This window comes from Hemitrygon akajei, unplaced genomic scaffold, assembly GCF_048418815.1.
Source record: "Hemitrygon akajei unplaced genomic scaffold, sHemAka1.3 Scf000045, whole genome shotgun sequence".
In the NCBI taxonomy this organism is placed as follows: Eukaryota; Metazoa; Chordata; class Chondrichthyes; order Myliobatiformes; family Dasyatidae; genus Hemitrygon; species Hemitrygon akajei.
Window position 1 is genome coordinate 6,742,210 of NW_027331931.1, and position 26,927 is coordinate 6,769,136.

At 45.5% G+C, this 26,927-nt stretch overlaps 1 protein-coding gene across 3 annotated transcripts in view; it reads right to left on the reverse strand.

The window, feature by feature from the left end:
* LOC140720651 (NACHT, LRR and PYD domains-containing protein 3-like) overlaps nucleotides 1-14,427 on the reverse strand; it is a 44,649-nt gene extending 30,222 nt beyond the window's left edge. Inside the window, exons 1-3 of one of the 3 annotated variants that reach the window (XM_073035491.1) lie at nucleotides 14,296-14,427; nucleotides 11,699-11,867; nucleotides 413-509 (exon numbers count right to left, since the gene is read on the reverse strand). In XM_073035491.1, coding sequence (XP_072891592.1) covers nucleotides 413-422 — 10 coding nt within the window. In that variant the 5' untranslated portion in view covers nucleotides 423-509; nucleotides 11,699-11,867; nucleotides 14,296-14,427. Of the gene's footprint in view, nucleotides 1-412; nucleotides 510-1,984; nucleotides 2,121-3,872; nucleotides 4,067-11,698; nucleotides 11,868-14,295 lie in introns of those variants that run through there. The other 2 variants (XM_073035492.1, XM_073035490.1) reach the window with 2 other exon arrangements.
* Between the last annotated feature and the right edge of the window lie 12,500 nt (nucleotides 14,428-26,927).

The following is a 26,927-nucleotide window of genomic DNA, read 5'->3' on the forward strand; positions in this document are numbered from 1 at the left end:
CCATCTGGTTCTGAATTTTATAAATGAAAGTTGGAGATATCTTACACATCAGGGCCTGTCTCGAGGTGAAACAGAAACTGACCCAGGACTTTTACATAGCCCACAAGCCCGCAATTGCCTTCCTGTGTTTCACTCACAGCCACCTGATCCAGGAGTACCTGCTCCTTTCACTCAGGTGAAGCTTTGAAACTCACTCAGGTGAGTGGAGTGATTCGACCATTATCGTTGTCAGGTCCCTGAGCTGGAACTGTTAGATTGATCAATTACATCAAGGCTGCTTTACCAGTAGGATCAATGATACTGCTTGATGAAAGTTTTCTGTGCCCAGTTAGCATCTGTGTAAGTTTGTTCATTTGTACTAGCGTGTGCCAACAGGACAGAAGTTCAGTTAGAATGATCCCAGTGATCATACCTTTGTCCATTCTGTATCTGACTGACGATTGTTGATTGCCGTCGTCTTGTTTATACTTTGGTCCCGGGGCAGGAAAGCTCCACCTGCTGGTGATACCCTGAATTACAAACAAGCAGACAGTGAGTCAGAGAGAGTACGATTACAGTATTTGCAAATAACAGTATCGCCATCCACTGTATCAGAGCATCCGTTGGCTTAGGGACAAAACATTCCCTGTTAACATGAACTCCCACACCATGTCTGTAATCCTGTCCAGTGCATCTACTGATAGAGTTACAGAGCAACAGAGCACAGATAGAGACCTTTCAGCCCAATGAGACAATGCTGACTACAGTGCTCACCGAGATGGTCCCAATTTCCTGTGATGGGCCCATTTCCCTACTGGCCTCTTCACTCCATCTACACATCCCAACTGCTTCTGGAATTATACAATTGGGTCTGCCTCATCCACTTCCTCTGGCAATTCCCTCCACATAATCACCAGCCTCTATATAAAACCGTTGTTGCTCGCGTTGGTTTCTCAATCTATTTACCACTCCTCTGCCCATTTAGATCCCCAATAAGCTACGATAATCTTCACCGTGAACACCATCCACTAATTTTGTGCCATCTGCGAACTTACTGGTCAAGCCTTGTACATTCACATCCAAATGTTTGGAGGATAGTAACTGTTCTGGAACATGGTGTTGCGTGTCCTGAGGCACCTGTACCTTCTACCTGATGGCAGCAGCGAGAAAAGTGCATTGTCTGGGCGGTGAGGATCTTTGATGATGGATGCTGCTGTTCTACGGCAACATTTCATGTAGATAAACTCAATATTTGGGAGACCTTTCCCCGTGACATACTGGACCAAATCCAGTACCTTTCGAAGGATTTTCTGCTCAAAAGCATTGGTGTTCCCCGACCAGTCCGTAATGCAGCCAATCAGCAGAATTTACACCACACATCTGCAGAGGTTTGCCAACGTTTTTGTGACATACCGAATCTCCACATACCCCTGAGGAAGTAGAGACACTGTTGTACTGTCTTCGCAATTATATTTATATGATGGGTCTGGGACAGGACCTCTGAGAGTCAGACCCAAGAATTTAAAGTTACTGACCCCCTCCAACTCTGATCCTCCGATGAGTACTGGCTCAAGGACCGCGGGCTTCCCTCTCCGGAATTCTACAATCAGTTTTTTGGTCATATTGATATTGAGTGAGAGGTTGTTGTTATTACACCAGTCAGCCAAGTTTTCAGTCTCCCTCCTGTATGCTGATTCACCTCTCCTTTTGATAGAGCCCACAACAGAGCTATCATCAGCAAACTTATATATGGTGGTGGAGCCGTACTTAGCCGCACAGTCACAGGTGTAAATCAAGTAGAACAGGGGGCTAAGTACACATCCCTGTGGTATTCCAGTGCTGATGGAGATTGAGGAGGAGCTGTTTTTGCCAATCTGAACTGGGTGGGGTCTACAAGTGAGGAAATCCGGGACTCAATTGCACCAGGAGGTATTGAGGTCAGGTCTTGGAGTTTACTGATTAGTTTTGAGGAGATGATGATGTTAAAGGTTCCCTGATAACTTACTGTGAATGACATCGAGCTCTGAGGAGTTGCAGCTTGGTGCACCTGGTGCGGATGTGGTCATCTGGGAGGCTGGGGGTCTCTCAGAATTTCCAGTAATTTCCCTTTTTTATTTTAAATACTGCACAAACACCAACGGTTTTCAAGATGCTTCTGACATCCTGAACAGATTTTGCAGAAATTCAATGCCTATATTCATTAGTCTTCTCTTCATTCCAACACAGTCCAGACAGTGAGTGTTCACAACATCCTCCCCGTCACCAACCTCACTGTCAATCTGTTACATCTGCTCCTGAGGTCACTTGTCTCTTCACTGAGGGGCAGTGATCAGATAATGAAAATAAAACGTGCAACAATCCTTCATGGGCTGTTACTGAGTAACGGCTCAGCAAAAATAACAGAAAACATGAATAACAAAGCTCTACAACATATCCTGAATTTAGTTATGACCAAGAGTAGCACAGCAACATTTTCTATCAATAAATTAAAGTTGTATTGTCTCCTTCTACCCTGCCTCGTGCTGCATTTAATTCAACCTGTGCTGGTGATGCTTCCCCCGGCTCACTGCCCCTGGGGGCGAGGGTCCTCTCCCAATCCCGACCCCGCAGAATATCCCAACACAGAATGGAAAGGAAACTGCCGCCCATCCAGGAACAGTGAGCATGCGCTGTGATTGTTACATCATCAGTGTGGGGGGCGGAGCCTCGAAATGAAACCCGCAGATGCTGCAGATCTGCGGTAAACTAAGAGGGGGATACCAGTTGAACGAGATGGCGGTGGATGTGGAGATGAAACCAGCTGGGAGAAAGGATCAAGGACAATCACTGATGGTCCTCCAGCAATACACAGATACTGAATTAATAGTAGATACTACTGTATAAAAGATTCTAAAATGACCAAGATAGAACAACAGGAAATTTGGCATCTACCCTTCTCTCCTAACTAAATCTTATCAATGCACCATGGAAAGTATCCCATCCAGATACCTGACACCTTCGTCTGGCTACTGCTCCGCCCATGATTGCAAAGAACTGCGGAGAGTTGTGGGCACAGCTGAGTACATCACAGAAACCAACCTCCCCACCATGGACTCTGTCTACACTTCCCACTGCCTCAGTAAAGCAGGCCGTGTAGTCAAAGATCCCCACAACCTGGGACATCCTCACTTCTCACATATTCCCCATCAGGGAGGAGCTACAAAACCCTGAAGCCATGTCCCACAAAGACGGTTTCCATTCTGCTGTCCTGAGCAAACTGAATGTCCCCAGTGTGATAAGATGGACAGCTGACCACACTGTGTTACTTGAAGTGACCTGACACTTTCTGCACTGCACTTTCTCTAGAACCATAATGCTTTGTAGCACTGATATTGTTTTACCTTGTATCACCTCAATGTACTGTTTAATGAATTGATGTGTGTGGATAGTACACAAGATAAGATTTCCAGTGAACCTCTATACATGACAATAATAAACAGATTTCTCAATTTAATCGTTTGGAAATTATTAGGCGGCCTGGGTTGCTGGGTTGGCGGGGAGAGTTAAGTGAAGTGTAGAAATACTTATAGGAGCCCAGTTACACAGAAACAATTATCAAACCCAGGTATCAATCCAGGTGAAGTTTGGATCCGCTACCGGGCCAGGTGATGGAGATAAAGTTCCCAGGATATATCTCAATGGATGGATTCAGTCCCGGCCTCATCACCTCATCCCGCTCCTAGGACCGCAGCACCAGTGGCTGAGCGGCAGGTCATCTCAGGAGTTTCGGTGTGAAGCTCCCACAACCTGGACCCACAGAATATGTTCTGTCTGGGAAGCGGTGGAAGCCGGCTGTTCAGGGAAATAACGGGAAGCACTGCCCACCATTGCTCAGGACCGGCCTCAATTCTCACCTGCAGGATCTCGTTGGTCTTGCCCCACAGAGAATGATCGTTCCCCTGACTCCCCGCCCCAGGGGGCAAGGTAACTCTCCTGATCCCAGCCCCACAGACGATCCGCCGCTTTCATCCACACAAAAATCACTGCCCATCCTGGGACTGAGCATGCGCAGTGTGATCGTGCGTCATAGAGTGGGGGCAGGGCCTCAGAAACAAACCTGCAAATGCTGCCGATATGTGGTAAAAATGGAGCAGGAAACAAGGTCATGTGATGGGTGCAGGGTCTCTCATTTAAAAAAGTGACTCTGCTCTTCACTCCTCACACGCTGCCTGATCTACCCGCCAAAATTTCCACATTTCAAATTTACACCAGCTACATTTTTAATTTTGCTCTCTGCATCTTACACATCCCATCCCTGTACTGCATAGGTCACAGAAATACAGGTTCGATTCCCATTACTGTCTAACAGACGATTCAGACCCAAACAGGAATCGTGCAGGTTTTGTTCAAACCACTTCTATGTTTACAAACACTAATTTCTATTCATATTCCTTTGGAATCACTGGAGAGGAACACTGAAACATCAAGTGAGAAACAGCCATTCAGCCCCTCCAACCAATCACAATGATAGATGCTCAGCCACATTTCTTCCCAATCCTCTTTGCCTCAATCCCTTCATTCTCCACCCATCTCCCAGCCTCTTTATTCTGTGAGGGAGATCATTGAGTCTTCACTGCCTCTGTGGTGGGGATTTACAAACATTCACTACCTTCGGAGTGGAGACATTTCCCCTCATCACAGTCCCGGACAGTCCACCCCCTTTTTCAGAGACTGGGATCCCTGGTTCAACCGGTAATGATGTTGTGCATTTCAATGTGTTCACCTCGCAGTCCTCGATTCTCTAAATGAAAGGGTTATCGCATTTGATCTTTCTTCATATGATGACCCCACCACTCCAGAGATCAGTCAGATGAATCTTCATTGCACTCTCTATAACAAATACCCTCTAACCTCTTTGTTAATTCTCTATGGAAATAATTTCCATCTTCTGCAGCCCCGTGTTGCCCCAAAACACTCACCTCCCATCCCAGTCACTATTTCCACCATCCTACCTCCTCCCTCACCTGGATCCACCTCTCACTCCCCAGCTCTTGCCCCATCCCCACCCCTCACCTCTTTTCTCTGACTATTTCCCGTCTACTCTCAGTCCAGAGGGAGGGTCTCGGCCCAAAATATTGATAGTCCCTTCTCAAACACAGATACTGCCCGACCCACTGAGCTCCTCTGGCAGTTTGATCTTTGGTCTGTATAACCCGTGTTAGTATGGGGAGCGGGATTTTACACCATATTCCAGGTACAATCTCCACAAAACCCAAATAATTGTTAAAGTGATTTTCATTCTTATACCAATAACTCTTCCAATAAATACAATGTACTTTGGACCTCCCTCCCTACCCTCTGCATCTAAGTCCATCTCCATTGAATCACACTCAGGATTTCAATTTGTCCTATAGTAGTGGGAGATCTCAGATTTCCCATATTGGTCTCCAGTTGACCTGCTGTTCTCACTCACTTATTTTGTCTCTGTAACCACAAAACCTTTTGACAAGAGACACAGAACATAGAACAGTACAGCACAGGAACAGGCCCTTCGGCCCAAAATGTGTGCTCAAACTATCTAATTAATCAAATTGCCAATTAAACGGATCCCTTCTGCCTACACAATTTTCCCTCACATCCACGTGTCTATCTAAACATTTTTTAAAAGTCCCCAATGTATCTGCCGCTACCATCACACCAAGCAGCACATTCCACCAAACCACCATTCTGTGTAAAAAAAAAGCACTTTCCCCTCACATCTTCTTTCAAACTACCCCTCTCACTTTAAATGCACGCATCTTGATTTAGACATTTCTACTCTGGGTAAAAAGTTATTCTCTATCTACTCTATCTATACATTTTGTAGCTTTATGAACCTCCATCGTCTTACCCCAGCCTGCGCTGCTCTTGAAAAAACAACACAAGTTTGTCCAACCTCTCGTTACAACTCATGCCCTCTAATCCAGGTACAGAGAAACACTGACTTGTGGCAGCACACAGTCAAGTACATTCAGATAACACACGGAACATAAATTACACAATTCTATGTCATTATCAATATAGCAATACAGGTTCTATATCATTAAAAATATACAAATGCATATATTGTGTCAATAGTCATAAATATACATTTTGTGTCGTTATCAATGTATAAAAATATTTTTTTTCAAAAGCAGCCTTAGAAATGTTGAATTTGGTCCCTCAGCCAAATTGTTGTCACAGTTTGAGAAAAACTGGGCTCCAAGCACTTGTCCTTTCAACACTCACTGGGAAATCCTGCAGACCCAAGCAGGGTCTGGTTATTCCTTCTCATTAAATACACAGACAACAGGAAAAGGTCATTCAGCCCATCCAGTCCATCTTGTCATTCAATAAGATACAAGACCAGTGCATCCTTACTCCCCAACACCAGTCCAATCTCCGCTTTGCCCAGACCATTGGCCAAACTTGCAGCTCAACGGTCTGCCAGTGTTTGCCCCCCGCCCCCCCCCCCCAAATGGAGAATATCTCTGCTTGCCGCCATCGGGCTCAGACATTTCCACAGACGAGCCCCTCATGTCCCTTCCCCACTTTCAATGGGCTTCTTCCCCATCCTGCTCATTGAACCCCCGCTGGAACAAACATCCTCTCAGACTCCATGCTGTTCACCCGCTCTCACACCACCTTTATCCTCTCAGTAAAATCCCTCACCTATGTCTTTCTGCCAGATCACTTACTCCACGAGAAGCCTGCATCAAGGAGCAGTTTCCTCCTACCTGTCAGTGACAGATTATACTTCGGCCGCAGAAGTCATTTCACAAACTCACCCAACTTCCCGTGGAAGGAAAAAGGAAATAATTCAAAAAGCTGGACATCTACTTTGGGATTTGTTCTGCTGTGACGGGAAGTTCGAAGCGGGAGCAAGAAATGAATTCAGTGGGGGTAACGCCTTCTCAGCTGGTCTGCCTCTGCTATTGGATGCAACCAGTGATTGACATCACTTCACACCAATGGGAAGAGCGTAACTCCTCTGTTGACTGTGGGGTGGTGTGGGTAGGCCAGGTAATTTTTACCTCAGCTGGTAAAGTTCAACCGTCTCAGCGCCAGTGTGACGTAAGGAACTGCGCACACGATGTCAGCTCCAGGTGTGGGGAACCCACACGTGACATCAGGCATGAGGGGGTACACGTGACGTCACATCCCAATGTGGGGAACCCACACGTGTCATCAGGCATGAGGGGGTACAGAGTGAAGTCAGACCCCGGTGTGGGGAACCCACACGTGTCATCAGGCATGAGGGGGTACAGAGTGAAGTCAGACCCCGGTGTGGGGAACCCACACGTGACATCAGGCATGTGGGGGTGCACAGTGATGTCACGTGTGGGTGAGAACTTGTTTTCAAAAGCTGTTCAATGGACGTTTTAATGATTTCAGGGGGACAATGAAGGAAATTTAACAGGCTTCATCACTGAATCTTGTATTGTATGAGTTTAAGTCTCCTGCTATGTGCTCAGCTTTGCCATGATGTTCATGGAGTGGGCATTATGGCCCTTTTCTCGAACAGGGTCACAAAACACCAAATGTTTCTGGGGAAAACTTTCCAGGGTGATCTGGTGTGGGGTGCGTCAGTCAATGCAGTATCCTGTTGTTTATAATTTCACAAAGAATTGTTTTATTGATGTAAACTGGAATTGCTAGCAGTGTAAACACAGATTCGTATCAGTTAACAGAAGGCCTCTCATCCCTGCAGTCTTCGTCTCCTGGTAAACTAAAAACTCTGACAATGTGGACCACAGATACTCCTTCCTCTAAGTCAGTGTATCATTCAAACAGCTGATTGCTGAGATGCACTATATTTGTTGGTCAGTGAAGTTCCCCCAGATATAGTTTGATGGATTTGTTGGGGAGTTCTGGGATGTCTCAGTGAAATGACGGGTCAGCCAAACCCTCTGTTCTGTCCCTCTGACCTCCGGAGGTTCCACGGGGACCTCCTGCAAATCGCAACACAGTGCCAATTCCAGCTGATGGCGGTAGTATTCCTGTTCAGGAGGGGGTGAGGAAGGGGGCTGATCACGGGTTTGTGTAAATTGAGTATTAGTATGTGTTGAATGTATGTATTGGGGAGCACTTCGGATCCAGTGATCACAATACCATTAGTTTCAATATAATTATGGAGAAGAATAGGACTGGACCCAGAGTTGAGATTTTTGATTGAAGAAAGGCTAACTTTGAGGAGATGCAAAAGGATTTAGAAGGAGTGGATTGGGACAATTTGTTTTATGGGAAGGATGTAATAGAGAAATGGAAGTCATTAAAAGGTGAAAATTTGAGGGTAGAGAACCTTTATGTTCCTGTTAGGTTGAAAGGAATGGTTAAAAGTTTGAGAGCACCACGGTTTTCAAGGGATATTGGAAACTTGGTTCAGAAAAAGAGGGAGATCTGCAATAAATATAGGCAGCATGGAGTAAATGAGGTGCTCGAGGAATATAAAGAATGTAAAAAGAATTTTAAGAAAGAAATTAGAAAAGCTAAAAGAAGATGCGAGGTTGTTTTGGCAAGTAAGGTGAAAATAAATCCGAAGGGTTTCTACAGTTATATTAATAGCAAAATGATAGTGAGGGATAAAATTGGTCCCTTAGAGAATCAGAGTGGACAGCTATGTGTGGAGCCGAAAGAGATGGGGTAGATTTTGAACAATTTATTTTCTTCGGTATTCACTAAGGAGAAGGATATTGAATTGTGTAAGGTAAGGGAAACAAGTAGGGAAGTTATGGAAACTATGACCATTAAAGAGGAGGAATTACTGACGCTTTTAAGGAATATAGAAGTGGATAAATTTCTGGGTCCTGACAGGATATTCCCTCGGACATTGAGGAAAGTTAGTGTAGAAATAGCAGGGGCTCTGACAGAAATATTTCAAATGTCATTAGAAACGGGGATGGTGCCGGAGGATTGGCATATTGCCCATGTGGTTCCATTGTTTAAGAAGGGTTCTAAGAGAAAACCTAGCAATTATAGGCCTGTCAGTTTGACATCAGTGGTGGGTAAATTAATGGAAAGTATTCTTAGAGATGGTATATATAATTCTCTGGATAGACAGGGTCTGATTAGGAATAGTCAGCATGGATTTGTGCGTGGAAAGTCATGTTTGACAGATCTTTTGGAATTTTTTGAAGAGGTTACGAGGAAAGTTGACCATGGTAAACCAGTGGATGTTGTCTATATGAACTTCCGTAAGGCCTTTGACAAGGTTCCGCACGGAAGGTTAGTTAGGAAGGTTCAATCGTTAGGTATTAATATTGAAGTATTAAAATGGATTCAACAGTGGCTGGATGGGAGATGCATGAGAATACTGGTGGATAACTGTTTGTCAGGTTGGAGGCCGGTGACTAGTGGTGTGCCTCAGGGATCTGTATTGGGTAAAATGTTGTTTGTCATATACATTAATGATCTGGATGATGGGGTGCTATATTGGATTTGTAAGTATGCAGATGATACTAAGGTAGGTGGCGTTGTGGATAATGAAGTAGGTTTTCAAAGCTTGCAGAGAGATTTAGGCCAGTCAGAGGATTGGGCTGAATGATGGCAGATGGAGTTTAATGCTGTTAAGCGTGAGGTAATACATTTTGGTAGGAATAATCCAAATAGGACATACATGGTAAATGGTAGGGCATTGAAGAATGCAGTAGAACAGAGTGATCTAGGAATAATGGTTCATAGTTCGCTGAAGGTGGAATCTCATGTGGATAGGGTGGTGCAGAAAGCTTTTGGTATGCTGGCCTTCATAAATCAGTGCTTTGAGTATAGGAGTTGGGATGTAATGTTAAAATTGTACAAGGCATTGGTAAGGCCAAATTTGGAGTATTGTGTACAGTTCTGGTCAGCGAATTATAGGAAAGATTTCAACAAAATAGAGAGAGTACAGCAAAGATTTACTAGAATGTTACCTGGGTTTCAGCACCTAAGTTACAGGGAAAGGTTGAATAAGTTAGGTCTTTACTATTTGGAGCATAGAAGGTTGAGGGGGACTTGATAGAGGTATTTAAAATTATGAGGGGGATAGATTGAGTTGACGTGGATAGGCTTTTTTCCGTTGAAAGTAGGGGAGATTCAAACAAGATGAGATGAGTTGAGAGTTAGGGGGCAGAAGTTTAAGGGTAACATGAGGGGGAATTTCTTTATTCAGAGAGTGGTAGCTTTGTGAATGAGCTTCCAGTAGAAATGGTAGAGGCAGGTTCGGTATTGTCATTTAAAGTAAAATTGTATAGGTATATGGACAGGAAAGGAATGGAGGGTTATGGGCTGGGTGCAGGCCAGTGGGACTAGGTAAGAGTAAGCATTTGGCACAGACTAGAAGGGCCGAGATGGCCTGTTTCGGTGCTGTAATTGTTATATGGTTATATGTCATATGTTATATATTATATTATATTATATGTCATATGGTTAGTTGCCATGGAAGTGGGCGGGTCCAAGCCAGACAGCTGGAGAGTCCAGCTGCCTGCTCTTGCAGATCTGTATTTAGTTTCTTTCCCAAGACGAGACTGTGGGGTCAATTAGTTGTGGTTCCCCAAGCTGGAAAGGAGGATGTGGGTGATGTGGATCAGTTTACGTGTGTGGGTGTGGGGTAAATGGTGGAAAGGGTATGGGGCCATTAGTGGGATGGAGGGAGGTAGGGGATGTGGGTTATCAGACACAGCATAACATGGGAGGATGGGTCCCAGGAAAAATTGAGTCATAAAGAAGGGATGAGTTGGTCCATTAAATCAGACAGGATCAGACCTTTCAGGAAGCAACAGTTCCCTTTGCATGTTAATTACTGACTAATCTTCCTGAACGTTGTGTTTGTGACAGAGCCCCAGTGTCTGGGAACAGCTAAATGGCAGGACGCAGAGGGTGATGGGGAGGGGCTGTTTATTGGACTCGCCAGTGCTTCGCGATGTTCCCCATGGTTACACCTATTGTTACTTGTCATCTATATCAATCATTTGGTTGGGAATATACAGGGTGTGGGTCGGAAGTTTGAACATGGAACATAGAAGTCTACGGTACTTACAGGCCCTTCGGCCCACAATGTTCTGCCAACCTGGTAACCTGCTCTAGAAACTGTCTAGAATTACCCAACTGCATAATACTATTTTTCTGAGCTCCATGTACCTATCTAAGAGTTTCTTAAAATACCCTATTGTATCCGCCTCCACCACTGTTGCCAGCAATGCATAACAGACCCACCACTCTGTGTGAAAAAATTCCCCTGACATCCCCCCTCTACCTTCCGCCAAGCACCTTAAAACTATACCCCCTCATGTCAGTCATTTCAGCCCTGGGAAGAAAGCCTCTGGCTATCCACATGATCAAAGCCTCTCATCATTTTATACAGTTCTATCAGGTCACCTCTCATTCTCCATCACTCCAAGGAGAAAAGGCCAAGCAAATTTGCAGCAGTTAAATTTAAAGAATTACTTTTCTTGAAAGATATTAAGTATAAACTCTTCACTTTGTTTCCATCTCCCCACTCGGAAGTGACCGAAAGCTACTTCACAAGATGCAAGACCTTGAAATGAACACACAGAGGGAATGTGAGTGACTTTAAAGAGCTGGGATACTGACAGCACATCACCAGACCTGGAGTGATTGTAACTGGTCTGACAGAGACATAACTGGTACCTCTGGGCACATTCAGTCTCACCCCAACTATTTCCTACCTTTCTTTGTGCAGGTATGGAATGTCTAAAGGACCAGTGTTTGAGTAAATGAGACTCACCAAACTTTCTCCTGAGTGAATCTATCGAATCCCTGAGTCTGAAGGGTTCTGTCCAGCTGATGCTCTCAGTCCTTGGGCTGGTTCACTTGTTGATCTTCCCTCGTCCTCAGTTGTGGTTTGCTTCCAGTTGTCGGCTTTTCTTCCAATAAATCTCTCACCGCAGTTCTAACTTTAAAATGAAAAACAATGAAGCACGTTAACAACACAAAGGAGAACAAAACATTACTGCTCAATGTTCCTAAAAATAAAACTCACTGAAATTTAAACATTAAGACAAATATAATGATCTGAGTGAACAAATCTGTAATTGTTCCTCACACGTCACAAAATGAAATGCGATAAGGAGGAGCCATCATTCAGTCAGGAACAGGATTATGCGATTTGATCCATCTGGTCTGCCCCACCATTCAACCATGGCTGATTTCATTCCAACACCATATTTCTGCCTTCCTCATGTAACCCTGAAGCTACTAGGAACAAACACAAATATATTAACCTCTGCCATAAATATACCCCAATAACAGCTTCATCCACCCTCTGTGGCAACAAATTCTACAGATCAGTCACCCTTTACTTGATATTCTCCTCATCTCAATTTTAAAGGGAAGCTTCTTTATTCTGGGACTGTGTTCTCAGATCCCAGACTCTCCATCTAATGGAATTATCCTCTCCATGTCCACTGTATCCAGGCTTTTCAGCATTCGGTAAGTTTCCTTAAACAAGCACAACCCCCACCCCCACTGTCCCTCTGAACTCCATTGAGCACAGGTCCAGGACCATTGACTAACAGACAGGTGACAGTGAGGGGTAATTTCGAAATACGGTTTGAACACTGAACCCTGGGTCCAATTCTACTACTGCAAACATTTAATGACCTCCTCTCCATGTGAGGGATGGTATAGGAACTCATTCTCACCTCAGATCAGCACTCATTGCCTCCAAAGGAACCCCAGAAACAAGCATCTGACCACAGACCATAACCACTCTCTCAACACCTCATGAGCCCGAGCAACTTGATCCCCAGATCCATTTCACCAGGGTTAAAATCTGTGATAGGGTCGCACAGCTGAACGTGACATTTACCTCGCACATCGTCCCCACATCAGGGATTTCCCCACAACCAATGTCCAGCAACCCGAGACTTCTGATTCATTGTGGAAGGAGGAACATTCAGCCCCAGCTACAGAAGTACTGACCTGGCCAAATCCCAAAAACTGACAGTTCCATATTCCCGGAGTCTGCATCTCAGGATTACAGTCCAAGCAGCAACTTCGCAGGACTCCTTTGTTGCTGATAACATGCTGTAGTGTCTCGGCCAATCAGAGTTCAAAAATTAACACTCCTACATCAAACTATGGCAGAATGGGAACCTGATAATCCTCTGACTGGGTCAGATATTGGGCTGGCAAACCTGGGCGCGGGTCACCAGCAGGCAGGGATACGTTTCATATTGTCTCCAGCAGCTAAACCGAAAGCATTTTATCATTATCTTATTGTTAAATGAGATCTTGCCCAGTACATTTGGCCGTCGCATTTCCTGTGGGCTAACAGGAATAACAGGCTTTTCATTTCAAATTGAAATTAAATGCTGGAAACTCGGTACATCAGATTGGATGTGTGGAAAGAGAAACTGTGGGAGACTCAGTATCAGAACTGATGCTGCCCGATCTGCTGAACGGTTCCAGCATTTTCTCTTTTTACTTTAAATGATGCACAACTATTGACTGATTACAAGATGTTTGTGTCGGCCTGAACAAAGTCGCACAAATGTCATGCCCACATTCATCAGTTTTCTCTGCATTCCAACACAGGGTTAATACAGTCGATACAGTAAATGCTCACAACATCCTCCCCACCCCACTATCAGTCTGTTCCATCTGCTCCCGAGGCCACTAACTCTCAATGAGCGGAAGTGACCAGAGAGCGATAAAATTGTGCTCCACTCCCTGCAGATCCTGGCTGCTCCTGGCAACAGGAAAATTGCCTCTCTAAAAATGACCAAAACAGGAAAAAACAGACTCAACTTTAAACGCTGAGAGTCTCCGTCTGACAAAGATTAACACAGCGGCCATTTGGTAACTTTGAAACTAAAATTGTGGTGACTGTCTTTATCCTTCCTTATTCTGCATTAAATAAATCCTCTGGTAGATCAGGTAACAAACACCGATATCAGAAGTAACTCCGTGAGACAAAATACTTCACAATGAAGGCAACGGTAGATTAGAGATTGTCGATATTTATCATCGAGGTGGTGGGATGCAGGCTGGACAGAGGTTGAACCAGATTGGCAGGGATTAAGCAGATGAAACGGGTGGGAGAAGGGATCAAGGACGATCACTAATGGTCCTCCAGCAACGCACAGACTCTGAATTAATAGTACATACTACTATGTAGTAAAATGACAAAGATAGAGCAACAGGAACTTTGGCATTTACCCTTCTCCCCGAACCAACTTTTATCAACACACCATGGAAAATATCCCTAGGTTCGGACCGACCCCGGCAGGTTTTGTCCAGGAAGCGGGGTGAGACCGCGAGTTCGTGGAAGTTAACGGGACTCACTGCCCAGCATCGGTCGGGACCGGACTCAATACTCACCGCATGGATCTTGTCGGTCCCGCTCCGCAGAGAATGATCCGACTCCCCAAACCCCCGGCTCCCCGCCCGTGGGGGCGAGGACCCTCTCCCGATCCGGATCCCGTAGACAATCCGCCGCTCCGGACCCGCTTCAACACAAAGAAAAAAAACACTGCCCAGCCCGGGAATGTGAGCATGCGCAGTGTGCTTATTGCGTCATCAGAGCGTGGGCGGGGCCTCGGAAACAAACCCGCAGAAGCTGCCGATTCAAGTCGTCACTTTTATTGTCATTCCGACCATAACTGCTGGTACAGTACTTAGTAAAAATGAGATAACGTGGTTTTTTTTCAGGACGATGGTGTTACATGACACAGTACAAAAACTGGACTGAACCACATAAAAAACAATACAGAAAAGAAGAAAAAAAAACTACACCAGACCACAGACCTATCCAGGACTACATAAAGTGCACAAAACAGTGCAGACATTACAGAAAATAATAAACAGGACAATAGTGCAGTAAGTTGTCAGTCCAGGCTCTGGGTATTGAGGAGTCTAATAGCTTGCGGGAAGAAACCGTTTCATAGTCTGGCCGCGAGAGCCCGAATGCTTCAGTGCCTTTTCCCAGACGGCAGGAGGGAGAAGAGATTGTATGAGGGGTGCGTGGGGTTCTTCATAATGCTGTTTGCTTTGCGGATGCCGCGTGTAGGGTAAATATCCGTGATGGCGGGAAGAGAGGCCCCGATGATATTCTCAGTTGACCTCACTATCCGCTGCAGGGTCTTGCGATCCGAGATAGTGCAATTTCTAAACCAGGCCGTGATGCAGCTGCTCAGGATGCTCTCAATACAACCCCTGTAGAATGTGATGAGGATGGGGGGGGGGGGGGAAAGATGGACTTTCCTCAGCCTTTGCAGAAAGTAGAGACATTGCTGGGCTTTCTTTGCTATGGAGCTGCTGTTGAGGGACCAGGTGATATTCTTCGTCAGGTGAACACCAAGAAATTTTGTGTTCTTAACGATCTCTACCGAGGAGCCGTCGATGTTCAGCGGGGAGTGGTCGCTCCGTGCCTCCTGAAGTAAACAACCATCTCTTTTGTTTTGTTCACATTAAGAGACAGGTTGTTGGCTCTGCACCAGTCCGTTAGACGCTGCTCCTCCTCTCTGTAAGCTGACTCGTCGTTCTTGCAGAGTGGTGGAGGTGACTGAGTGAGAGAGACAAGTTTGGTTGAGGTGAGAAAGTGCGTGAGAGAGGAAGAGATGGAGATGGGAAGACAGAGGGTGACTGAGATTGAGAGTGAGGTGGCGGGTGATAGGGGTAGCGACAGGGATTGTGGGACAGGAGAGAGAATGGAAGAGTAAGAGAAACAGATGGATAGAGGGGAGAGAGTGTGAGAGAAATGAAGAGAGGCATGAGAGAGTGAGTAGATGAAGAGAGACAAGAGAGAGGAGTACGATTTGTTAATAGAGGAGTAGAGAGAGTGGTGATAGAGAAGAAGAGCGTGAGGAAAGGGGTGAAACAGAGTGGGAGACTGGTTGAGTAGCGGTGTAACTGAGGCGGATAGAGAAGAGGGAAGGGGGAGGGGCAGGTGGGGACGAAGCAAAGATGATTGGAGGGAGCAAGAAGGGAGGGCTGGAGTAGAGGGCCCTATGAGGAAGAGGAACTGTGAGGAGGGTGTGGTGAGGGAAATGGGGTAAGTAGCTAGGGGTGAGGGAGAAAGGCACGGAGATTGGTGTGTATGATTTGAATTGTTAGACTAACTATTTATTCAGTCCCCAGTTGCAGGGTCATTAATCACGCATGTTCACAAGTCAACGAACAAATCCACCGTGGGATTACGGTTCCATGCTGGGAATTATGAGTGTGAGGGCAGCTTATTGTTCTCGGTGTCGGATGTGGGAGGTCCTGGAGTCTCCCAGCCTCCCGGACGTTCACATCTGTGCCAGGTGCGCCGAGCTGCAGTTCCTAAGGGACCGTGCCAGGGAACTGGAGTTGCAGCTCGATGACCTTCGTCTGGTCAGGGAGAGCGAGGAGTTGATAGAGAGGAGTTACAGGCAGGTGGACACACCGGGGCCATGGGAGGCTGACAGGTGGGTCACAGTTAGGAGGGGGAAGGGGAAGAGTCAGGTACTAGAGAGTACCCCAGTGGCTGTACCCCTTGACAATAAGTACTCCTGTTTGAGTACTGTTGGGGGGGTGGGGGGAACAGCCTACCTTGGGGGAAGGAACAGCGGCCGTGCCTCCGGCACAGAGTCCGAACCTATAGCTCAGAAGGGTAGGGAAAGGAAGAGGAAGGCAGTAACAATAGGGGACACAATAGTTAGGGAGTCAGACAGGCGATTCTGTGGATGCAGTCAGGAGACCCGGATGGTAGTTTGCCTCCCTTGTGCCAGGTTTCGGGATGTTACTGATCGCGTCCAAGATATCCTGAAGCGGGAGGGTGAGGAGCCAGAGGTCGTAGTACATATAGGTACCAATGACACAGGTAGGAAAAGGGAAGACGTCCTGAAAGGAGAATATAGGGAGTTAGGAAGGGATTTGAGAACAAGGTCCGCAAAGGTAGTAATCTCGGGATTACTGCCTGTGCCACACGGCAGTAACAGTAGTAATGGAACGAGGTGGAGGATAAATGCGTGGCTGAGGGATTGGAGCAGGGGGCAGGGATTCAAGATTCTGGATCATTGGGACCTCTTTTGGGGCAGGTGTGACCTGTACAAAAAGGACGGGTTACACTTGAAACCTAGGGGGACCAATATACTGGCGGGGAGATCTGTGAAGGCTACTGGGGAGACTTTAAACCAGAATGGTTGAGGGGTGGGAATCAAATTGAAGAGACTAGGAGAGAGGAGGTTAGTTCACAAATAGAGAAAGCTTGTAGACAGTGTGAGGAAATCTAGGAATAAGGGTGCATATTTCCCTGAAAGTGGAATCTCATGTAGTGGTGAAGAAAGCTTTTGGTATGCTGACCTTTATAAATCAGAGCATTGAGTATAGGAGTTGGGATGTAACGTTAAAATTGTACAAGGCATTGGCGAGGCAAGATTGTGAGTATTGTGTACAGTTCCGGTCACCGAATTATACGAAAGATGTCAACAGAGTACAGAGATTTACAAGAATGTTACCTGGGTTTCAGCACCTAAGTTACAGAGAAAGGTTGACCAAGTTAGGTCTTTATTCTTTGGAGCGTAGAAGGTTGAGGGGGGACTTGATAGAGGTATTTAAAATTATGTGGGGATTGACAGAGTTGCCATGGATAGGCTTTTTCCATTGAGTGTAGGGGAGATTCAAACAAGAGGACATGAGTTGAGAGTTAAGGAGCAAAAGTTTAGGGGTAACACGAGGGGTAACTTCTTTACTCAGAGAGTGGTAACTGTGTGGAACGAGCTTCCAGTGGAAGTGGTAGAGACAGGTTCGATTTTGTCATTTAAAAAAAACTGGATATGTATACGGACAGGAAAGGAAAGGAGGATTATGGGCTGAGTGCAGGTCAGTGGGACTAGGTGAGAGTAAGCGTTCGGCACGGACTAGAAGGGCCGAGATGGCCTGTTTCCATGCTGTAATTGATATATGGTTTTACCGCGTACGATTCTGGTGTCCATATCCGACAGCGGGGAGTTTTAACACATACGGGGACCAACTGCAGCTCAACCCCAGCTGATGCGGGTGTTTCTCCTGTTCAGGTGGCGGTGAGGAAGGTGTTGATCTCGGGTTTGTGTAAATCGAGGGCTGGTTGCAGAGGGAAAGGGCCGGGACCGAGCCAAACAGCTGGAGGCTCCGGGCTCTCCAGTCTTGCATCCCTGGTTTTATTTTGGACTGAGACAGGATTGCGGGATCAGTTTGCTCTGATTCCCCAAGCTGGGAGGGTGGACGTGGGTGAAGGGGGCCTGTCTATGTGTTGGTGTGGGGTGAATGGTCAGAAGGGTGTGGGGCCACTGGCGGGACGGAGGGTGGTTGGGTTACTGTGGGTTATTAGAAGTAACATGACCTGGGTGGATGGGCAAGGGGTAAATTACGTTGTCAGCGAGGGTGGATCTGGTACAGTAAATCAGACAGATCAGCTCGCGTGTCCTTTCAGGAGGCCACAATTCTCTCATCATCTTAATCACTGACTAATCTTCCTGTTAACATTGAGTTTGTTACAGAGCCCCAGAATCTGGGAATGGCTGATTGGTAGGAAGTAGAGGGTGATGGTGAGAGGCTGTTTCTTGGACTCGAGACCCGTACTTAGTGACGTTCCCTAAGGTTACGCCCATTGCTACTTGTCATCTAGGTCAATAATTTGGTTGAGAAAGTACAGGGTATGGGTAGAAAGTTTGCAGCAAGTTCAAACAAATACTGTTTTTGAAAGACAGTCAGCATAAATACTCCCCTCTCCTTCCGTCTCCCCACTCAGAACTGACCAAAAGCTACATCGGAGGATGCAAGGTCTTGAACTGAGTAACCACTGTGAGGGAATGGGAGTGGTTTCAAAGGGCTGGGCTGCTGGAAGCACATTACCAGACCTGGAGTGATTGTAACTGGGTCTGACAGAGGCATAACTGGTATTTGAGGGCACACTCAGTCTCACTCCCCACTATTTCCTACCTTCCTTTGTACAGATATGTAATGCCTAAAGGACCAGTGTTTGAGTAAATGAGATTCACCAAACTTTCTCCTGACTGAATGAAAGGTAACTCTGAGTCAAAGGGTTCTCTCCAGCTGGTGTCCTCAGTTTTCGTCTCGTTCAAATGTTGCTGCTCCCTCGTCTTCAGTTGTTCTTTGCTTCCAGTCGTGGGCTTTTCTTCCAACAAATCTCTCAGAGCAGATCTAACTTCAATCGGAGAGATAATGAAGCACATTTTCAATATAAGGAACAACAAAACATATCTGTTGAATATTCTTGAAAACAAAATTCATTGGAATTTATATCTTGAACGCAGATATAATGATCTGAGTGATGAAATCTGTAACGGTCCCGCACAGTTTAGAAACACCGGACAGGGAATATAAAAGAACACACACAAAAAGCTGGAGGAACCCAGAATGTTTCTGGGCAAGAGTTTCCTGGGTGATCTGATTTGAGATGGCTCAGTCCGTGCAGTGTCTCATTGTTTAGTATTTTCATAAACAACAGTTTTACTACTGTAAACAGGAATTGCCAGCAGGGGAAACACAGATTCGTATCAGTTAATTGAAAACCTCTTATCCCTGTTGTCCTTGTCTCCCGGCAATCTAAACACCCCGACAGTGAGCGAATCATTCAGATAGCTGGTCGCTGACAGGAATTATATCTCTTGGTCGTTAATGTTCGCCCAGAAACGGTTGGATGGAGTAGATGTGATGTTTGGAGGGTGTCACAGTGAATGCACCGACACCCGAACGCTCTATTCTGTCCCTCCGACATCCTGCCACAGGGTGGCGCTGCGGGGACCTCCTGCAGATCAAAGCACCAAGCCGAATCCAGCGGATGCCGGCGATTCTTCTGATCGGCGGCCGTGAGGTGTGGGCGGAGCTCGGGTTTGTGTAAGTCAAAGGTCGGTTGCACTGGGTAATGGCCGGGACTGAGCCAGTCATCTGCGGGATCCGGGGTCTCCCAAGTCGGGAATGTATGGCCAGTTAGTAATGATACCCAAGTTGACAGGGTGGATGTGGATGAAGAGAATCTGTCCACGTGTGCGATTGTGGGTGAACAGTAGGAAGGATGTGGGGCTACTGGTGCGGTCGTGGGGGTGGGGGCGTGGGTTGATGCCGTGTGGGTCGGCGGACGCAGCGTGACCGGGGAGGATGGGTGCCGGGGCAAATCAAGTTGTAAACAACGGAGGATCTTTCCCTTTGGATCAGACAGGATACCTGTCCTTTCAGGAAGTCAACAAATCTTTTATATTAATCACTGTCGAATCTTCCTGTTAACATTGAGTTTGTTACAGAGCCCCAAAGTTTGGGAATAGCTGGATGGTAGGAACCAGAGCGTGATGGTGAGAGGCTGTTTCTTGGACTCGAGTCCCGTGCTTAGTGACGTTCCCTGGGGTTACACCCATTCGTACTTGTAATGTGTATCAATGATTGTGTTGAGACTGTATGAGGTATGAGTAGTAATTTTGCGGCAAGTAAATTCAAGCAATTACATTTTTGAAACATAGTAAATATAAACACACCTCTTTCCCTCCCCACACTCAGAACCGACCAAAAGCTACTTCAGAAGATGCAAGTTCTTCAAATGAAAAAACACTGAGGGAAAATTAGTGATTTTAATGAGATGGCATACTGACAGTACAGTACCAGACCTGGAGTGATTGCAACTGGGTCTGACAGACATAACTGATAATTCTGTACACATTCATTCTCACCTCAACTATTCCCTACTTTATTTTGTACAGATATGTAATGTTTAAAAGACCAATGTTTGAGTAAATGAGACTGAGCAAGCTTTCTCCTGACTGAATCAATGGAAACCCTAAGTCAGAAGGGTTCTCTCCAGTTGATGCTCTATGGTTCACCTGTTGCTATTCCCTCGTTTTCAGTCGTGATTTGCTTCTAGTTGTCGGATTTTGTTCCAATAAGTCTCTCACCACAGGTCTAACTTTAACCAGACAGATAATAAAACACATTAACAAACAAAGGAGAACAAGATATTTCCGCTTCACGAAGTTTAAATGTTGAAGACAAATATAACGATCTCAATGAACAAATCTGAAATTGCCCCTCGCACGTCACAAAGCCTGATATGGGATATGAAGGACTCATCGTTCAGCTATGGTAAGGCACAAGATGTAGGAGGAGAATGCGATAATTCGGTCCATCGAGCCTGCTCCGACATTCAATTGTGATTTTTATTCCAACACCAAATTCCTGCCTTCATCCTGCAGCCCTGAAGCTACTGAGCAATCACGAACATATTTAAATCTGCCATAAATATACGCAAAGGGCAGCCTCCACCACCCTCTGCAGCAACAGTTTCCACACAGCAGACATCCTTCGGCTGAAGACATTTTTTTCATCTCAGTTTTAAAGGTAAGTGTCTTTTTTCTGAGAGGGTGCTCTAAAATTGCAGACTCTCCATGTCCACAGTATCCAGGCTTTTCAGCATTCAGTAGGTTTACTTCACCAACCCAACACCCCCCCCCCCCTCACCAACCATCCTCACCGTCCCTCTGAACTCCATTGAGCACAGGTCCAGACCGATCAAATCATAAAGCCGATCATTCCTGAGATTATTCCTGTGAACCTTGTTAACAACAACTGTACTGAACACATTTCCAGGAACAACAGACAAAATTGCTCCATGATGATTTAGTTGAAAAGCTGTGGTTTCATTACAGTTCTATGATCACAGTCATGTTGTGCGGGTGGAACTGGACTCTCTGATGGTGGTGTCTGAAAAGAGGATGCTGACCAAGTTGCCATCTTGGACAATATCTCCCGTCCACTCCTTGTTGTACTGGTTGGGCACAGGAGTACATTCAGCCAGAGACTCATTCCACTGAGATGTAACACTGAGAGTCATAGGAAGTCATTCCTGCCTGTGGCCATCAAAATTTACAACTCCTCCTTCGGAGTGTCAGACATCCTGAGCAAATATTATCTGAACGGTGTAAAGTTAGGTAAGGGAGAAATACAAAGAGATCTAGGAGTCCTTGTTCATCAGTCACTGAAGGTGAATGAGCAAGTGCAGCAGGAAGTGAAGAAGGCTAATGGAATGTTGGCCTTTATTACAAAAGGAATTGAGTACAAGAGCTAGGAAATCCTCTTGCATGTGTACAGGTGAGACCATACCTAGAGTATTGTGTACAGTTTTGGTCTCCAGGGTTAAGGAAGGACATCCTGGCTGTAGAGAAAGTGCAGCGTAGATTCACAAGGTTAATTTCTGGGATGTCAGGACTGTCTTACGCAGAGAGATTAGAGAGACTGGGCTTGTACACGCTGGAATTAAGGAGATTGAGAGGGGATCTGATTGCAACATATAAGATTATTAAGGGATTGGACAAGATAGAGGCAGGAAATACGTTCCAGCTGCTGGGAGAGTCCAGTACCAGAGGGCATGGTTTGAGAATAAGGGGTAGGTCATTTAGGACAGAGTTAAGGAAAAACTTCTCCCAGAGAGTTGTGGGGGTCTGGAATGCACTGCCTCGGAAGGCAGTGGAGGCCAATTCTCTGGATGCTTTCAAGAAAGAGCTAGATAGGTATTTTATGGATAGGGGAATCAAGGGATATGGGGACAAGGCAGGAACCGGGTAATGATAGTAGATGATCAGCCACGATCTCAAAATGGCGGTGCAGGCTCGAATGGCCGAATGGTCTACTTCTGCACCTATTGTCTATTGTCTATTGTCTATAATAGGACGGTCCTGGACAAATTTCCAATTGGCATAATTTACTTATTATTATTTAATTATTTATTGTTTTATATTGCTATATTTCTACACTATTCTTGGTTGGTGCGACTGTAACGAAACCCAATTCCCTCGGTATTAAGAAAGTATGTCTGTCTGTCTGTTAAATGAGGTCTTGCCCAACATAATTGGCCATCACACGTCCTTTAGGCTAAAAGGAATAAAAAGCTTTTACTATAAAATTGAAATAATAGTGCTGGAAACTCGTTTCATCAGATTAGATTTGTGGAAAGAGAAACTGTGGAAGACCCGGTATCAGGACTGGGACTGTCCAAGGTGCTGTCCGATCTGCTGAACGTTTCCAGCATTTTCTCTTTTTACTTTAAACGATGCACAACTATTGACTGATTGCAAGATGTTTGTGACGGCCTGAACAAAGTCGCACAAATGTCATGTCCATATTCATTAGTATTGTCTGCATTCCAACACAGGGTTAATACAGTCGATACAGTCGATGCTCACAACATTCTCCCCATCCCACTATCAGTCTGTTCTATCTGCTCCCGAGGCCGCTGTCTCTCATTGAGGGACCGTGACCAGAGAGCGATAAAAATAAGCACGTCCCTGCAAGTCACATAGGCTGTTACCCTGGCAACAGAGGAAGTGGCTCTCCAGAAATAACAAAAAAATGAAATAACAAACTCACTTTAAATGCTGTCAAGAGTAACACATTGCCATTTTGTAACATTGAAATTAAAATTGTAATTATTGACGCAATACAGACTGGCCAGAAATTGACAAGATGGTTGATATATATCATTGCGATGGAGGGATACAGGCTGGACAGTGGTTGAACAAGATGGTTGATATATATCATTGAGATAGTGGGATACAGGCTGGACAGAGATTGAACAAGATGGTTGATATATATCATTGCGGTGGTGGGTTACAGGATAGACAGAGGTTAAACAAGAATGAACAGATGGAACCAGTTGGGAAAAGGGATCATCATTAGTTTCCTCTTCGTTCCAACACAGGAATAATTCAATACACATAGTGAAGGCTCACAACATCCTCCCCACCCCTCTATCTACCTGTTACATCTGCTACTGATGCCACTAACTCTCTCTGAGCAACGGTGAGCAGAAAGCGATAAAATGGTTACCACTCCCTGCCGGTCACGTGGGCTGTTATCCTGACAATGCAGAAAGTGGACCTCCAAAAATGGCCGAAAAAGTAAACAACGGAGTCAATTCTAAACGCTGTGAGGCTTGTTATGACAAGATTAACATCATTCAACATTACATGTACTTGTTGAAAGAAGTCTGTGAACCTTAGTTTTCAATAACTGGTGTGACACCCGCTTCCCCCCAACCCCGTACAGCAATAACTTCAACCAAATGCTTTCGATAACGGTTGATCTCCCTGCACAACGGCTAGTAAGAATTTTAGGCCATTTCGCCTTACAAAACTGCTTCAACTCTGGGATGTTGATGGGATTCCTTGCCTGAACTGCTGCTTCAGGCCATTCCACAATATTCCTATGGGATTAAAGATTGGACTTTGACTCCGCCATTCCAAAAAAACGAAATTTTCTTTTGAATTAATTTTCTTATTGATTTAACTCTTTTCTTTCGGATCATTGTCTTGTTGCATTATCCAACTTTAATTAAACTTCAGGTGACAGACTGCTACCCTGACACTCTCCTGTAAAGGGTCTTGATATAACATCAACACAACGATTATTGTATAACGTTGAAACTAAAATTTTAATGTTTGCCTTTACCTTACCTCATGATGCATTCAACAAATCCTCATATTTCTAGGTAACAAACGAAGTTTAAATGTTGAAGACAAATATAACGATCTCAATGAACAAATCTGAAATTGTTGGACACTGTTATAATTATCTCCCTTTAGAGGCAGGAGCGAACTTCCAACCGCAGCAATGCTATTGAAAATGTCTTTGAATACCATTGCCAGTTGGTTGATGCGAGTTTTCAGATCCTTACCAGGTAATCCATTGGAGAATGCTGCCTTGCAGGGTTCACCCATCTGAAAGACACGCTGACGTCGGCTTCCAACACAGAGGTCACAGGGTCAACGAACGGTGCAGGGATTCTCATAGCTGAAGTTTTATTCTTCCTTTCTAACCGAATATAAAATAGAAGTTTCACTGTCGTTCATGATGCTGTTGTTTTCTTTTTCTTTGGAGGAAGTAATAGCAGCAACCCCTGCCGGAGTTGACGTGTATCCGACGTCGCCGCTAATCTCTCTCGGAATTCCTTCTTTGCTCTTGACATAACCCTTCACAAGTTATACAGGTTTTCCCGTACAGGCCTGGGTCACCAGACTTCAATGCCACTGATCCGGCTCTCAGACGACGACGAACCTACTGGTTTCCTCGAATTTTGATTTCGGGATACACAGGGATACTTCAGAAGCAAACACTCATCCCCGCAGGGTTTAATGAAGTCGGTGATAACAGCGGCATCCTGGTGCTGATTGACAGCGAGCGGAGATGTTATTTTCAATTCGCACAGATGGTGGACTCCAGAGTCGAAGGTGAATCCCTGAATACAGTCCAGTCCCGTAAACGCCTCTGTGCCTCCCTTGTCCATATCGTCTTGGGCCTCATTACCGCACTGGGCATGGAAAGAAAGCCGATAGTAATAATAGGTTACAGGAACAGACAGAACTGTATGTGGGCAAGAGTCGAGGATAATATGACCCCGAGGTAGCAGGGTCGGTGAAATTTCGGATAGTGGCCCATAGCATTATCAACGTGGTTGTGTCTGGGGGAGGGTAAGCAGCCAAGGCTCACCGGAGTTAAATGCCACAGATCTGGCCCTTAGAAGACTACGAACCTCATTGTTCATCCGCAGGTTTTTGATTGAGAATGTACAGGAAGATCTCATAGGCAAATGCTCATCCCCGCAGGGTTTAATGTAGTCGGTGACAACAGCGGCATCCTGGTGGCGCGTCAGTGCTGATTGACAGCGAGCGGAGATGTTGTTTCCAATCCGCACAGATGGTGGACTCCAGAGTCGAAGGTGAATCCCTGAATACAGTCCAGTCCTGTAAACGCTCCAGTGTCTCCCTTGTCCATATTGTCTTCCACCTCACTACTGGACTGGGATTGGAGAGCAAACTGATAGAAATAACAGGACATTCATTGGTTATAGAGCGAGATTCCAAGATGGGATGGCCCCTAGGTAGCAGGGTCGGTGAAATTTCGGATAATGGCCTTAGCATTGTTAATGTGGGTGTTGAGGGTGGGAGGAAAGCAGACAAGGTTGTGAACCACAGGCTTATCAAATATATGGACAAGACGAGTAACGATTTCCTGCAAAGTGAGCTCCGGTATTTAGGTGATACGTTAAAGGGCCGGACCACAAGGTCGGTGGTATCGAGATTGCTACCCGTAGCACATGCCACTGATGCTCGAAATACGAGCATGACACAGTTCACCCGTGGCGAAGGAAACCGTGCAGGAGAGAGGACTTCAGAATTTTGGATCATCGGACTCTCGTCCACGGAATGTCGCACGTTCACAACGGGGACGGATTGCACAACAACGGTATGGGATCCAATATCGTTGTGTCAAGAGTTCCTAATGTTGCTGCGAGACGTTTAAAATGAAGTTGTGGTGATATGGATTTTAGTGTGACAGGTCAGCTAGTGAAGGAGATGTGCGGAAAGCAGATGTTAAGCCGACATTCAAAGACATGACGGGAAGTGTGGGCATGGTGGTTCTAATAATTTGAATCGGTCTGTTTCAATACAATGGGTATTTTAGATAAAATAGTTGATCTTAGATAATGGATCAACACGCGGAGTTCTGATATAGTAGCCACTGGTGACAAATGCATGCGGTGTGGCAGCGCTGGCAGCTCAATGTTCCGGGGTTCCATTGTTTTATAAACGGTAAAAACGTGAGGTTGTTAATAAATGGTAAAGGGTGGCATTACTAGTCATGGGATATGTCATATCAGTGTTCAGACAGGACCGACTGCAGGGCTCCTCTAATGAGACCGCACGAGTAGAACCGAATGAAAACGAAGGGATGACCCCGTTACTGATTTTACATTGAAGAGCGGCGGAATTGAGAAGAGGAAATTTGCAGAAACGTCAGATTGTTGCAAAATAATGAAGGTTGTGTTCGTAGTTCAGTTTAACTTTCAACATATTGACTGGGACTTTGATTCTGTAAAGAACTGGATGGGATAGAATTTACCAAATCTGTTCAAATGAATGCTGGGTAAGTGGGAGGCCTTCTGAAGCGGTATTGAGTGTACACTGCTCCTATATTCCTGTTAGAACAAAATCCAAAGTCCACCATTC